Source organism: Sinocyclocheilus rhinocerous, unplaced genomic scaffold (genome assembly GCF_001515625.1).
Source record: "Sinocyclocheilus rhinocerous isolate Xijiao unplaced genomic scaffold, SAMN03320098_v1.1 scaffold2053, whole genome shotgun sequence".
NCBI classification, from domain to species: domain Eukaryota; kingdom Metazoa; phylum Chordata; class Actinopteri; order Cypriniformes; family Cyprinidae; genus Sinocyclocheilus; species Sinocyclocheilus rhinocerous.
The window spans coordinates 667,147-682,468 of NW_015666532.1; the positions used below are offsets into that span (position 1 = coordinate 667,147).

The 15,322-nt window shown below is 36.8% G+C and overlaps 1 protein-coding gene across 1 annotated transcript in view; it reads left to right on the plus strand.

The window, feature by feature from the left end:
* Positions 1-11,168, plus strand: part of LOC107732508 (ephrin-A2-like) — a 51,438-nt gene extending 40,270 nt beyond the window's left edge. The window contains exons 2-4 of the mRNA XM_016543863.1: positions 3,987-4,279; positions 8,769-8,834; positions 10,682-11,168. Of these exons, the coding sequence (XP_016399349.1) occupies positions 3,987-4,279; positions 8,769-8,834; positions 10,682-10,800 (478 nt within the window). The 3' untranslated portion in view covers positions 10,801-11,168. The remainder of the gene's footprint in view (positions 1-3,986; positions 4,280-8,768; positions 8,835-10,681) is intronic.
* The last annotated feature ends 4,154 nt before the right edge of the window (positions 11,169-15,322 follow it).

Sequence of the window (15,322 nt, forward strand, 5' to 3'; positions counted from 1 at the left end):
AATTCGTTCTTTCTGTTTTTTTTGTTTGTTTTGTTTTTTCCAAACAAAGTCATTTTGAATTGTCAAAAGTGGTTTACAAAACTAAACTATATTAGATTAACCCGCTGATGCATGGTGTCTATTTTTTTACCATTGAGGTTCTGAAGTAACATGCAGACCACCATTGATGATGACCTTTAAACCTTACCTATAACTTTATCCCCCGGTTTCACAGACAAGGCTTAAGCCTAGTCCCGGACTAAAATGTAATTCTGAGCTGTTTCAACTGAAAGAAACTTGCACTGACTGATCTTAAAATATATCAGTGCCTTTGTTTTGTCTCAAGATGCACACCAGTAATGTTTTTTCTAAGGCATGTTTATAAAAATTACTTAAATGTCCTAACTGAACTATGGCCTAATCCTGGTTTAGTCTAAGCCCTGTCTGTGAAACCAGGCCTATATGTCTCTTCTTTATTGTCATAGTGTTTTTTATTTTTAACAACAAATTCAACATGATTGTTGAAAGGGGTGAATTACCTCTTTAATATTTTCTGAAATCTTCTACTGCAGTGAACTCTCTCAAAACACATTACTATGATAAAAGTAAGAATAATTATTTTCTTGTTTTGGGGGAAAAAAATAAACATGAAGATGTTTTCTCCTTTGGGATTGAATTATTCATGCATCAGAGGGTTAAAAATGAAAACATTAGACGTTTTTCTACCAGTGCATTTATGTCCTTGCACAAAGCTTTAGTGTGTGAGCAACGTTTCAAATTTTCTCAAATTATGTTTACCAGAATATCACTGTTCATCTCCAGTATTGTTGCATATTTTCTCCAGTTTAGATCTGTCAAGGTCTCTGCCTAAAAGCAGCTTCAGATAGTTGAATGTGAAGATCTTCTGAATATCAAAGTTTTAAGTGACAAAGGGAAGACGACAGCAGGTGAATGAGGAGCGGCGTGCTGTGAGGAACTGAAGTGTGTTTGTTTAGAATTCTCCATGATGCTCCGCCTATTTGGGAAAGCAGGAAGGTGTGTGTGTGTGTGTGTGTGTATGTACATGAGAGAGAGATCTTTTTGATATTTCTCAGCACGAGCGTCAGTCTGTTTATGATTCAGCTGTCTCCTCATCATGTCTGTTAACACTCGCACCGCCACCCGCCCGAACCAGCGGCGCAAAAAATCAATTTATTGTGCAATCGTGTGTTTGGCGATGGAACCAATCAGTGGTTATTTTTAATGAGGTTATGGAAGCCACTGTAAATTCACAGCTCGATATTTCACCATGAACCATAAACAAGTTCCTGATGTGCTTCGGGAGAGTTTGAGAAGGTCAGAAGCAACAGGAGAAATGTGTTCCTGGAAAGACAGTGAAGGATGGGTTTCACGCACGCACACACACAGTTGTGATCCCTCAACATATGCTGGGATGTTCTGCTCAAACTGATATATGTCCCCTCTGTAATCTGTTCATGCTTGATTAGAAAGAAATATCTCCGCAGAGTTTACGTTGAAGGTCAGGAGCTCCAAACTTTCAGGAGATTTATTCCTTTTGATAGTATAAACAAGTGATTAGACAAACAAGTCTCTTGGACTTGTTTGAAAGGACCTAAAATACATTTGTCCGCTTAATGTAAACGTGGCTGTGGAGAGATGGAATTGAGGTAACAGTTTGGGAGTGTGGCTAATCTATAACAGGTGGACCTGATTTAGACTGTGAGAGCTGAACTACAGTAACATATCCAGTAGGGCTGGACAATAATTCAATATCAATATGTATCGCGATATAATTTTTTTCAATAACGGTGATATGATTTTTAAACACATTTCCGATATTTCGATATACATTACCAGTGTTTCCCATACATTGATTTATTTGTGCCGTTTGACTTCGTTGAATAAACATGAGCACTGCACGTTTCAAAATCAAAAAATGTCGCGGGTGTTTTATATAAATGTATCTGTGAAGGGAACCGACTGTCTTCAGAAATCGTGATATCAATTTTGGCCATATCGTCCAGCCCTAATATCCAGAGATGTTCCGCCGCATGGAAGTCATTTACGGCACGTTTTATGGTACGTGAGTGTTTGTGTGTGTGTGAATGAGAGTGCAAACATCTGAAAGAGCCATTAACTGAGGGCAAAACAAGCAGCCTTTAAGAAAGCACTTGATGTGGGTTGCACTGTGAGGAAATCACCGTGCCAATAGTTTGTCTAGTTAAAGGACAGACAGGCAGGTGCTGGAGAGGGCAGCTTGTCTAGATGAGAGGACAGGACCTTATACTGAACAATGAAGGCAAATGTACCAGTGCCTGCAGGTGCTTCCTCGCTTACAGAGGTGTGAGTGCTTTCTCCTGTTTTCACTTAGATACATGTTGCTTTATAAAAAAATATTTTAAAATAATATATTTTAAATATTTTAGAAAATATTGAGCTCTTGGTTAAATATGGGTTATTGGATGGATGGATGCACCTCACAAAAGCATGTTTTCATCATATTTCATCAAAACCTTTAGTGTGTGTGTATGTGTATGTGTATGTATATATATATATATATATATAAAAAGTCTTAGATCTTTGAGTTCAGCTCATGAAAAATGGGGGCAAAAACAAAAGTGTTGCGTTTATAATTTTGTTCAGTGTATATATATATATATAATTTATTCCTTTGATGGCAATCACTTTTGATCAGTTAATGCATATTATTTCTTCCACCCAAAAAAAAAAACATGTCTTACTGACTCAAAATATTTGAGTGGTAATCTAAATATATTGAATAGAGGAAATTAAGTCTTTTTGTGCAATTATGATGGCATTTATTTACTGTAATATGTCTTGATGTTTTACATTTGATTTAGTTTGCAATTTATTTTTGTTCTCTTTAGATTCACATTAATACAGGCATGAAAACTCATAATGACTTTATTTTATGAGTTTTATGAGTATTTTATGAGTATATTTTATTTGTATTCATTAAAAGCGGTACAGAAAATACTAACATGTTTCTTTCATTTTTGTCGATGAAAGATGTCCTTGACATATCATTGACAGGCTTTCTGAGATTCACCCATAAATTGCTGTAAGGCAGTAAAACTTGTTTTCAGAAAATATATCTTTAAAAGTGTCATCTTATTTCATTGGCATATTTATTACTTGTTATAAGCGTAAAAACCTTGATGCATGTTTTTTTTTTTTTTTTCAACCACCATTTATTTTGCAGTCAAAGGCATATACTCACAGGACTCACACATTCACGCATTCGCAGCCTCTGTAGGTCACACTGACTTTCAAACTGATTCGCTCATGCTATCTTTTGCCTCTCCTCCCGTTCTCTCTCTCTTTCTCTCTCCCTTTCTTTTTCTTATGCTCTGAAAGCTGCATTCTCATGAAACGCATACTATGTAGAGAGAAAATCTAATGTGAAGCTTGAAAAATTCTTTTATGGTGCCACTGTGTTCAAAGCTTGGATTAAGGGTGCAATTTTATATGAAGTTTATGATTTATATGGAATCAACTCACTGACTAGATTTGCGGTTTTTGTGAGCATGATCAACTTTTTCATTGATAACTGTTGCTACTGTACTAACCCAGAGAAATGAACAAATGCAAACTAAGTTGTTTTCGAAGAGGTCTATTTTAAGTCCTAGTCAAAGATATTTTTCAATCATTCCCCTTCTCATTACAGTATTACAGTGAGAGTTTGGTTTTCCGTGTGTTCTGGTTTGCCATTCTCTCTCTGCATAATGGTGACCTAGATAAGAAAATATGCATTGAGGTTATTCATTCCAGCTTATGCTGTTGTGTTCCCTGTGATTTTCTGCCCAACAGATTTAGCCTTTGTGTGTTAAACATTGCTCCTTTGCTGCTGTTCGGTTTGAATGGAGGCCAAATAAAAAGTTGAACTACAGAATATTTCAATTATAATTGCCAGTGTACAGGAGTTGTTATGTCAGTCATCCTAATGTTTGGCTTCAGCAGTCTAATGCTCTGAATCTCTGTTGCAGGTTCTGGCAGGGCGAGTATACGGTGGCCGTGAGCATCAACGACTATCTGGACGTGTACTGTCCGTACTACGAGAGCCCCCAGCCTCACAGTCGCATGGAGCGCTACATCCTTTTCATGGTGAACCATGATGGTTACCTCTCCTGTGAGCACCGCATGAGAGGCTTCAAGCGGTGGGAGTGTAACCGGCCCCAAAGTCCTGACGGACCCCTGCGCTTCTCTGAGAAGTTTCAGCTCTTCACCCCCTTCTCACTTGGTTTTGAGTTCCGACCTGGACACGAGTACTATTATATATGTAAGTGTGTATTTTCAGTGCTGTTTCAACAGTGACATGAGGTGGATTTCTGAAATGAGAAGTCAAAGTCTATTGTCGCAGTCGTTCCCAACTTTTTTGAGTCCCCGTGGTCCACAACTGTGTACAATCCGACATTTCTCATTTCTGTAAATTTAATTTTAGTATTGTAGAATTTTTAAGAACTGAATGTTCTTCAGGGACTCCACTCTTTTAAACCAATGAATTTACATGACTTTTTCAGTCATTCATGATTTATTAGACAAGGACTAAACATAAGGAATTGTAATAATTTTTTTGCACAATTTCTACCCGTTAACATATTTTAGAGCTTGGCATAAATATAATAATGTATATTCATTAAGAAAATGCCAATGGAGTTTCAAGATTTTATTTTAATTTACTTTCCAGGATTTTCTAGAAATCATACTTTTAAAATAAGGCTACCTCAAATCAGTGTTATTTTAGTATTATTTATATTATTTATAGTATTATATGCTGTCATAGTTTTCATTATTATTTCAGTTTTTTCCAATGTTTTTTCATTTTTATTTTTAACATATTTTCAGTTTTCACTTTCAATTAACTTAATAATTACATTTGTCATTTCTATTATTTTTATTTCATTTTTAAAAATAGTTTTTATTTTATTTCAGCTTTAGTTTTATTTCCGTTAGTAATTTTAGTACTTAGACGTATTTCAGTTAGTTGATGCAATTTCTAGTTTTGTTTTTTGAAACAATGAGGTTTTCCATTCATAATTAAATATTTCCATTAATAAAACTGTTTTTAATCATCTTTGTTTTAGATAATAACACTGCCACATATTTCCAGGTTGAACATAAGAATGAATGAAAATAAGCATGAATGAAAATAAGAAATATCTTCAGTTGTCTTAGCTTATTTTAGTGCTTGTTCTTTCTTTTTGTAAATAATTTAGTCATCTTTTGGCCCCCTTGGAGGTTTGCTGGGGCCCCTTAATGTCCCCCGGACCCCTGATTGAGAACTCTGTGGGTTGTTGTTTTTTTAAGTCCAAAATAAATTCAAGCTCCATTTCCATTTGATGTTTGCACAATTTTGAGGTTAAAGGCATATGGAACATCATTTTACATTTAATGTAATGCTAATATAATTTTTAATTGATATTGATTGAAGTTTATGAATAAAAAATAATTACTGCAATAAAACATAAGCACATTTTGTGTAGTATAGTCACCTGTTTTGGAATTGGTCAACAAATGCTTGGTAAACAAGATTAATGACAGTCAAAGACAAAAAGGTACATCTTTAATTAAATCAATCTGAGTGATTACTTTACATAATTCCAAATTTATTTTGATTAGCATATGAGTTGTTTAGTTTGTAATTCATGTTCCTATTCATGTGGATTTGTGGACCGGCTGTGAACATGACAGGCAGGCATTATCACATTGACAGGGTCAATCAGCCAATCACAGAGACGTTCTGTGACTTTTCAGACTCCTTTCACGTTCATGATCTCTGAGAACACAGTGAGCTCCAGGGAAGCAAAAGAGACGCTGCCTCACTCTGAAACTTCATGCGCTGGTGAACTTTAGAAAAATGAGTGCTTTACGAGTGCTTTGAGCTCCTATTTCATACTATTTGTTTTGTTATTTCTGTTCTGTCATTTGAATTTTTTTCTTGCGTCCTCAGAAAAAACGCCTCAGAATTACAGGACATTTAGAAAGATAAGTTAATAGTTTATGCGAAGCAATAGAAATGAAGAAATAAAGATCCTTTAATCTGAAAAGCTCTAGCATTTCCTAAATGAGAAACATCCAACAGCTCTTTCCCATTAACCTCACAAAGCTTTAAACTGGTGGGTTCAAATGGGAAACTTGTCCTTCACGCGTTTTTTACTGTCCTCCAGTGAAGACAATTTGGTGTGGCTAAACCAAATTAAAAGTAGACATTAAACAAAAAACATCTTTGTTTCATGTCAACCGCCTAGCTGTTTTAATAAGATAACATGAAAGACTTGTATCAGGAAGATGCCGGGAGAAAACAGGGAGAGGCAAGCAAATCAATCATTTATATGGTAATTACAATTCCTGACATGGGAGGCTGTGGCGTGGGCAGATGTGGCTGGGCCGGGAGCCACCTGTGTACAGTACAGAGAGCCTGGTGACTTTGAGCTCTCGCCGGCTTTGTGTCGCAGAGCCGCACTGTCCATCAGCAGCCATCCTCTTCCTCTATCCCATGGAGATTGCCACAGATCCTACATGCTTTTCATTTGACTGCTGATTATTCCCTGATTGACAGCTCAGACTGAAAGGGAGTGAAGCAGGCGCGAAGGGGGCGTCGTTCTGAGTCAACATCCCCTCCACCCAAACCCCCCTAAATCAGCATGGCATAGCTCTGCTTATCATACATGCTGCAGTGTTGTCTCCGCACATGAGAGAGAGAGAGAGAGAGGGGAAGAGATGCCACAAAAAGCAGGCAAAAAAGTTCAAAGGTACCCTTCAACTCTGTGTTTCTGCCCCTGTCCCCCCAAACTGATTTTTAATGCGTCTGCTTCGCAGCTTCCAGCCTGGCCTTGCATTGTGAAGGCTTTTGTTTCAGGGCTGGAAAAGGCCTTCGGAAACCCCCGCTCCCCCACCAAGGCAACTCCATTCAGCACCCGAGCCACTCCCTGAGAGGATTGTTTGGATACCGGCAGCTCTATGGGCGTCATTTTCCTTAAGGGGATTGATGCTTTGCGGCGGGGTTGTGGGGTCAGCGATGAGAGATGGATCTGAGAGGTTATCACTGGGAAATGGGGGCTGATCTCGATTGTCTGCCGGTAAAAGAACACGTCCATCAGACCTGGTCAGACTTAACCCCCGGACTTCCATCTCTCCACCCGTATTGATCGGCCGTGATGACATTTTGACAGGCATCTTCTACACAGCTGCCGGCGGTTGAGGTTGGGTGCTCTCCAATGAACCTAGGATCCGGTGTGGTGAACATGCCACAAGAATACACAATGACCTGGGATGGGTGAGGGGGCACTGGGGGAGGGAAGATGACAAACTCTAGACAAGAGTTGGATGTTTTTATGTTTTTTTCCCAGGGATCTATGTAAAATTTGAGTATAGATTCTAAAATCATCTAACATTACACAAATAGTGGTTAAAAAAACAGATGCATTGTCTACTTAATATGTAAAAAGTATGTAAACAATAATTTCAATTTAAAAGAATAATTTGATAACCTTTAGTTAAGTTTTGGATTTAAAATAGTGATAAAACTATATATATAAATATAAATAAAAGCCAGTAATTTATTTTTGGAAACACCATGTAATCTCTTTATCACACTTAATTATTTTATATACATAAACAACAACAAAAAAAGGGTAAATATACAAACATAAACAAAAGTTTGGGGTCAGTAAGATTTTTTAATGTTTAATAAATATGTTTTAATAAAGTTTATCTCCAAGGGTGAATTTTTTGATCAAAATATAGAAAAAAAGTCTTCATAATCCTTCATTCTAATATGCTGATTTGGTGCTCAAGAAATGTTTCTTATTATTATCAATGTTGAAAACAGTTGTGCTGCTTAATATTTTTGTTGAAACTGATACATTTTTGTCAGGATTATTTGATGAATATAAAGTTATTATAAGTGTCTTTACTGTCACTTTTATTAATTTAATGCATCCTAGCTGAATAGAATTATTAAATAAAAAAGTCTTACTGACTCCAAAAGTATTTTATAATATTTCACTTTACATAATGCTTAGATAAGTATTATATATAAAACTTTTGGCCATTTTTTAGCCTTTATTCAGACAAGATAATATGGAGATGGTGAAGGAAGCGAAGTGGGAGACAGAAGGGATGGGAGTGAAAAAGGTTGATTATTTAATTTGTTGGTCCTTGCCATCAAAAAATGAAACCCTTTGCTCTTGATCAATCCCACTGTGACTCGTGCTACAAAAGCTTGAGAAGGACATTAAAATAGGCTGCTGGGTTTTCTTGGTGGACATTTGACTGCGGCCAAGTTCAAATAAATGATTTCACTCACCCCCTCTTTCTTTCCAGACCCTTATAAGGAAATAAGCAGTAGATTTGTTGTGTCTGTAGAACACAGATGAATGAAGTAATCTATCGAGCAGAGATGAACAGTGTTGCTGATGTTCCGGTGGAGCCGATCAGTCGGTTGACTGCTGGCTGGCTCAATAGTGACTCTTTGCTCTCAGGTCACTGAGTGCTATGTGGGGTAATTTGCTATGGGAACATTGTGTGTCGCAGACCATTGTAACGACACCAAGCCGGTGAAGGTCACAGCAATTTCGTCTGAATGAAGAAAATCTCAGACTTTGTTCTTGATTTGGTTGTCAAGGGGTCAAACTCGCTCAGAGGCTCGAGAGACGTTCACAAGTGTCACCAAGAGGATCTTAATCAGATTCATTGGCTTGTTGAATGATTCTGTTTGTCACAAGCACATTTAGCTCATTATTTCTCTTCAACTTCCTTTTCAACAGCCTCTCCTCATCCTAACCACGCTGGCAAGCCGTGTTTACAGTTGAAGGTGTACGTGAAGCCTACAAGTAAGTCGTGCTCTAACTGTTTCACCCTGCCAGCGTAGAAAATAATATCCCCTCATGTCTACATGCCAACCTTCTGTTAGACATAACAGGAATGCAAATAAGCAGTGTTTGACACATTTTCCAGGAACATTTTGTTAATGAGATGTCATATTTATTTCCAAGCTGTGAGAATGTGTTCAAATGCAGTCTACAGCCATCAAAACTAATGGGAACTATTTAAATTGACCTTCATCACTCACCATTGGAAACCTAATATTAAAGGGATAGTTCACCCAAAAATGAAATTTTATGTCCATATGATGGAAGTGAGTGGTCACCAAAACAGACAAAATATCTTCTTTTGTGTTCCACAAAGTCATACAGGGTTGGAACAACAAAAGGCTGAGAAAATGATGACGCCATTTTTATTTTTGGGTGAACTATCCCTTTAATTGTTGGTAAATGCAAGTCAAATTTGAAAAAAGTGTCAGATAATGCCATCAGATAATGTTACATTCATAGTTACAACTGTTCTTGTTTTCCGCATTTTAAAAATAACAGCTCAGACAACATTTTTACTTGTCACAGGGTTATTCATTCTGCCAGTGATGTAATCGCTGGTGCTCAGTTGCAGTATTGTTGGATGCTATTAGGGATTTCTACCCAACTACAGTATACAGTACAGTTGTATTGTGGATAAATATTTTATCTTGTAAGAAAACAAGTGAATAAAGTACCATTTTACTTAAATTCGTATAATGAAAAAGATGGGTTCCATTAAAGTTCCATTAGTTAATGTTAGTTAATGTATTAATTAACATGAACAAACAATGAACAATAGATTTATTACAGTATTTATTAATATTTGTTAATGTTAGTTAATGAAAATACAGTCGTTTATTGTTTGTTCATGTTACTTCACAGTGCATTAACTATTGTTAACAAGCACAACTTTTGATTTTAATAATGCATTAGTAAATGTTGAAATTAACATTAGCTAAGATTAATAAATACTGTAGAAGTGTTGTTCATGTTAACTAAAGTAGTTAACTAATGAACCTTATTGTAAAGTGTTACCAAAAAGACTGAATAATTGGCTGAATAACTCACTCAGAGAAGAAAATGATGCCAATTTCTCCACATATATATCTCCATATATCTCTTTTGAAGACAATATGAAAATGCTACTTTATTCACATACCTTCACAAATCATACACTACTGTTCAAAAGTTTAGGGTCAGTAGGTTTTTTAAATAAAAAAAAAAAACATCTATTTGGCAAGGACACATTATATTGATCAAAAATGACAGTAAAGACTTTTATATTGTTTTAAAAAATCAGTTGAATTGAATGATTTCTGAAGGATCATGTGACACTGAAGACTCGAGTACTGACTGCTGAAAATGCAACTTTGCATCACAGGAATAAATTACATTCTAAAATAAACCGTTATTTTAATTTGTAGTAATATTTCACAATATTACTGTTTTCACTATATGTTTGATCAAATAAATGCATTCTTGGTAAGCATGAGAGACTTCTTTCAAAAAAAAAAAAAAGGAAAAATCTTAACAACCCCAAGCTTTTGAATAGTATTCTTGTCACGTTGTCATTTCAAATTGTTTAGTACAACAGCGCTCACCCTCCAAGTGGAAATCTAGTGTTTATTTGAAATTCATTGGCACAGATACGTCAGGTCCGTGTAATCTATGAAAACGGTGTGTGAAATGTGAACCAGATCCTCCGCCTCAGTAATTAAACTCTAATTAGGTCAGTGCTGTGGGCCTCTGCTGCTTTGAGTAAAGGTATGCATTTCCTAGCGCTTCCTCTCCGTGTGCTGTCTCTCTGTGTTTGTGTGTTTCAGATGGTTCGGGCTATGAGTCTCCAGAGCCATTCCTGACTGATCAGAGCCAGCGCTGCAGGGCAGATGGCCCATGCCTAGCTGTGCTGCTGTTGCTACTGGCCTTTCTGCTGGCCTGCATTTAAGAAGCTCCGCCACTGCCTACCGTTCTCCCTCCATCCATACTCCCTCAGGGAAGCCCTCTCATCCAGACCCCCGGCTCACAGGCTAACACGCAGTCGGATTCACGCATCTTCTTTTTTACTGAACGAGATCCTCGCCACTGATGCGAGGACAGAGACGTTCGCCCTGCTTAGCGGCTGTTGTAAAGCTGAACACCTGGAGTCTGTCGTGGAATGTGACCTTTTATATATGCTGTCATGTAATCGAGGCTTGTATTCATGTGCCATTTAGTCACGTTTCTTTTGCAGTTTACAAAAGATTTCTGACACTCATTTGGATAGCTATAATGCCCCCCCCACACCGTCTTCACACCATACTCAGCCCAGAAATAAAGGGGACGTTATCCTCTTAAGGGACTAGCCACTTTTAATTCACCGACGCACGCACTGCGGTCATGGACGAAAAGGAAATGGATTTTTTGTATTCTATTTCATGTTATTTTTGTAGCATTTAAAAGCAACATTAATTATTCATGTGATATGAGGAACGGTTTTAGCGTCTTGAGTGGCAATACAGTGTGTGAGTCAGCATTCGGACATATTCAGAAGGGCCCACTCTCTCACTCTTTACTGTTGTTATTGTGATCTTGTCAAACTGTATTCAGTATTTAAAGAGACAGAAAGCATTTCTTTCCATCTGATTCAATTGTGTGCTCTTTTTCATGTGACGTTTTGTACAGCCAACATGTTCTGTCAAACTGAAGAAACATGCTGAAATGAGAAATAAAAAATAAAGCGGTTTTTGTCTACAAGATGCACAGATAGGTGCATTGTCTGAAGCTGACAAGTGACATTTTAGCTCAGCTTTGTATAGCATAGATGTAAGCCCTATTAAATATTTAGAATGGGATGCAGACATCAGTGCTAAAGAGCTCTTTCGATTTTTTCCCCCTTCCAAAATCACTTTGCTAAACACTTCTTTGTTTCACTGTGCACTGTGTAAAGTTCATTGTGTGCAATGTCTAAACATTGATTTTTAGGTATTTTTCTCTCATTTAGTTCTGCAACATTTTAGAAAAATATACACTCATGAGAATACCTGATATTATCGCATATATTGAGACAAAAAAAATTGTTTCACTTTTGTTCAAGGTGATTAAGTTAGCAGTTTTTCAGTAGCACTCTTGTAAGAAATTAATACTTTTATTTAGCAAGGATGCATTAAATTAATCAAAAATGACAGTAAAGACAGTTTATAATGTTACAAAATATTTCTCTTTCAAATAAATGCTGTTCTTTTGAACAGTTCATTGTGTGCAATGTCTAAACATTGATTTTTAGGTATTTTTCTCTCATTTAGTTCTGCAACATTTTAGAAAAATATACACTCATGAGAATACCTGATATTATCGCATATATTGAGACAAAAAAAAAATTTCACTTTTGTTCAAGGTGATTAAGTTAACAGTTTTTCAGTAGCACTCTTGTAAGAAATTAATACTTTTATTTAGCAAGGATGCATTAAATTAATCAAAAATGACAGTAAAGACAGTTTATAATGTTACAAAATATTTCTCTTTCAAATAAATGCTGTTCTTTCGAACTTTCAAATTCACCAAAGAATCTTGAAAATGTGTCATGGTTCCCACAAAAAATATTAAGCAGCACAACTATTTTCAACATTGATAACAATCAGAAATGTTTTTTTTAGCATCAAATCAGCATATTAGAATGATTTCTGAAGGATCATGTGACACTGAAGACTGGAGTAATGATGCTGAAAATTTAGCTTTGCCATCACAGGAATAAATTACATTTTAAAATATTTTTAAATAGAAAACGGTTATTTTAAATTGAAGTTTCATTTTTTCCACATTTATTTCTGTGACGACTTTGGTATGTTTTAGCCATTTATTTATACAAGTATACGCTAAAACAATATAGAATTTGTACCATTATAACTAACAAACTAACAAAAATAATAATGCTAATAACATATATTTTGTCATAATTGTTTTGTGATTGTCATACTCTTTGAAATAAGAAAAACTTTTCCTTAGCCCTGTTATGCTCAACTATCATATATTTTTTTCATCCAATGTCCTGAAATAAGACCAGCTTCCACCTAAACAATCTCCTACCTAAACCACGTAAAATGTGATTAAACCTAACGTATTTGATACTTTAGCAGCAGTTATATAGATTATTTTTACACAGACTTGTAATATGATTGTCGTTTGATGTTGTGTGTTCGGATGCGAGACGGCTGGAATGAGTCACGGTCATACATGACTTGACATTTAGGCGGGAGTCTGCTGCTCTGGGCTTTGGCCTGGATGCTCATCCAACTATTAGTTGAGGGATCAGTAGCCTGGCTGGGCTCAGAAAAGTGAATGTCCTATCTGAATATTTTATGCAATGTAGACTATGATAAAAAATACATGCGCTAGAAAAGCATCAGTGCAGGATTTGCAGATGCAAACCAAACAGCCAAACAGCTCCAGGCGGATATTAGTCGCAATCAGAATGATCATTACAGATGATAAAAACGGCTTTATGGTGAGTAAAAGATTTATGCCTTACATATTCAGTCTGTGTCACAGCATGATGCGCCTTATTGTAATTACAATTTTACATAATTTTAATGTAATGGTAGACTCGATATAAGTAACACAGCATGTGTATACGTGCCGATTTCCCAGTGAACAATAGATGTCTGCTGCCCCCTTGTGAATGAGACCTTTTAGCACCCTTGGTCTGGTGAGTGTTTTGTCCATACTTGGTCATTTATGCCACATATAAAGCTAATATCTTATAGATTTATACTTTTGATTCATATTTTGAATATTTAAAGGGATAGTTGGCCCAAAAATGAAACCTCATGTCGTTCCAAACGCATGTATTTTTTTCTTCTGCTGAACACAAAAGATATTTTATAGAATGCTGATAACCAAACAGTTTCAGTCCTCATTGACTTCAGTTGTAGTCATTGGAAGTCATTGGGCCTGAAAACATTTGGTTATGAACTTTCTTCAAAATATCTGAGGAATACGTGTCATCATTTACTCACATAAGGGTGAAAAAAATACAGAATTTTCATTTCGGGGTGGACTGTTTCCCATTTACCAATAACAACTCTTGTCTGTCTTACGCCTGTATCTCTGTGGTACATATGACCTCCCACAGTTCCCTGAGGTACAACACAAACACACACGTCTCAAGGCTCCTGAACAGTCAGCACATGTTGAATCTGTCGGAGACATGAGCTCTTTGAAAGCGAGAAAAACGAACACATCGAGAGCCGACCATCTACAGAGAGCACACTTCAAAAACTATTATGAAATGAAAAGGTTTGTGGATGAGCGGGAAATTCTGTGCAGAGATCACAGGAGATCGATGTTTTTGATCAACAAAGAAATACAAGAGCTTCAAAAGACCTTGATAGACATAAACCTGATAAGCGGATATTGTCACGAAGCCTACGCTGTTCATCTGAGATCAGTGAGTACAGCCTTTTCAACTTGTAAAGAATCCAAGAAAGCAAAGAAATGCAGTAATATTGATTTGAATGTTGAAAGTGGTAACTCAATGAAGTCCAACTGCATGTTTGGCCAGAAGCATGACGGCTTAGGTGATAAAACCTCTGGTGATTGTGAGAGGGATCTGTCAGAACTCAAACAGCACACACTGACTCCAGAAACCTATAAAACATGCAGCACTAATACCTATGTTTCACCACATAAGGATTTAAAAAACAGTAAGGATGATTATTTCAAAGCCTCATTGTCTCATTTTGAGATATCCTCAATTGAATGCAATGAAAAAGATGAGGATAAAAGTGATGGACGTCCTCAGAAGACTTCAACCAAGAGCCCTTCACATATCGCAAAGACAGATCTGAAGAACAGTTCCTCGCCTCCTACACATTTCACCCTTCACAGAAGAGCAAAACAAGCGCATCAAAGGCGACAAAAAGTTGCTCTTCATATGCCTCCTGTACTACTGAGGACATCCTTACGTGAGCAGAATGGTTCTTATGATATGGGTATACAGCAGCAAGACCAAGATGGCAAGACATTGTCAAGATACTTACAAAAGAAAGACGGCATGAACAATGGCAGAAGTCACATATCGAAGGCAGCCATTAAACACAGCCTTGAGTTGTTCATCAAAGAATACAATTGTTCTCAAAATGCTGGAATTTTGAGCAACAAGCAGAGGGATTTGCATGAAAAGGTGTCTAACTTTGTATCAGAGCTTTCAGAGTTCAGATGTGACGTTTGGTTCTTCCGTCCTCAGAACTAGCACATCATAACATGTCAGATAACAATGATAACCATCATCCTAAAGCAGTGTTTCTCAACCCTGGTCCTGAGCGCCCCCCAACACTGCACATTTTGTATGTCTCCCTTTTCTGACACCCATTTCAGGTCCTGGAGTTTCTTTTAATGAGCTAATGAGTTGAATCAGGTGTGTTTGATTAATAGGGAGACACACAAAATGTGCAGTGCTGGGGGGCGCCCAGGACCAGGGTTGAGAAACACTG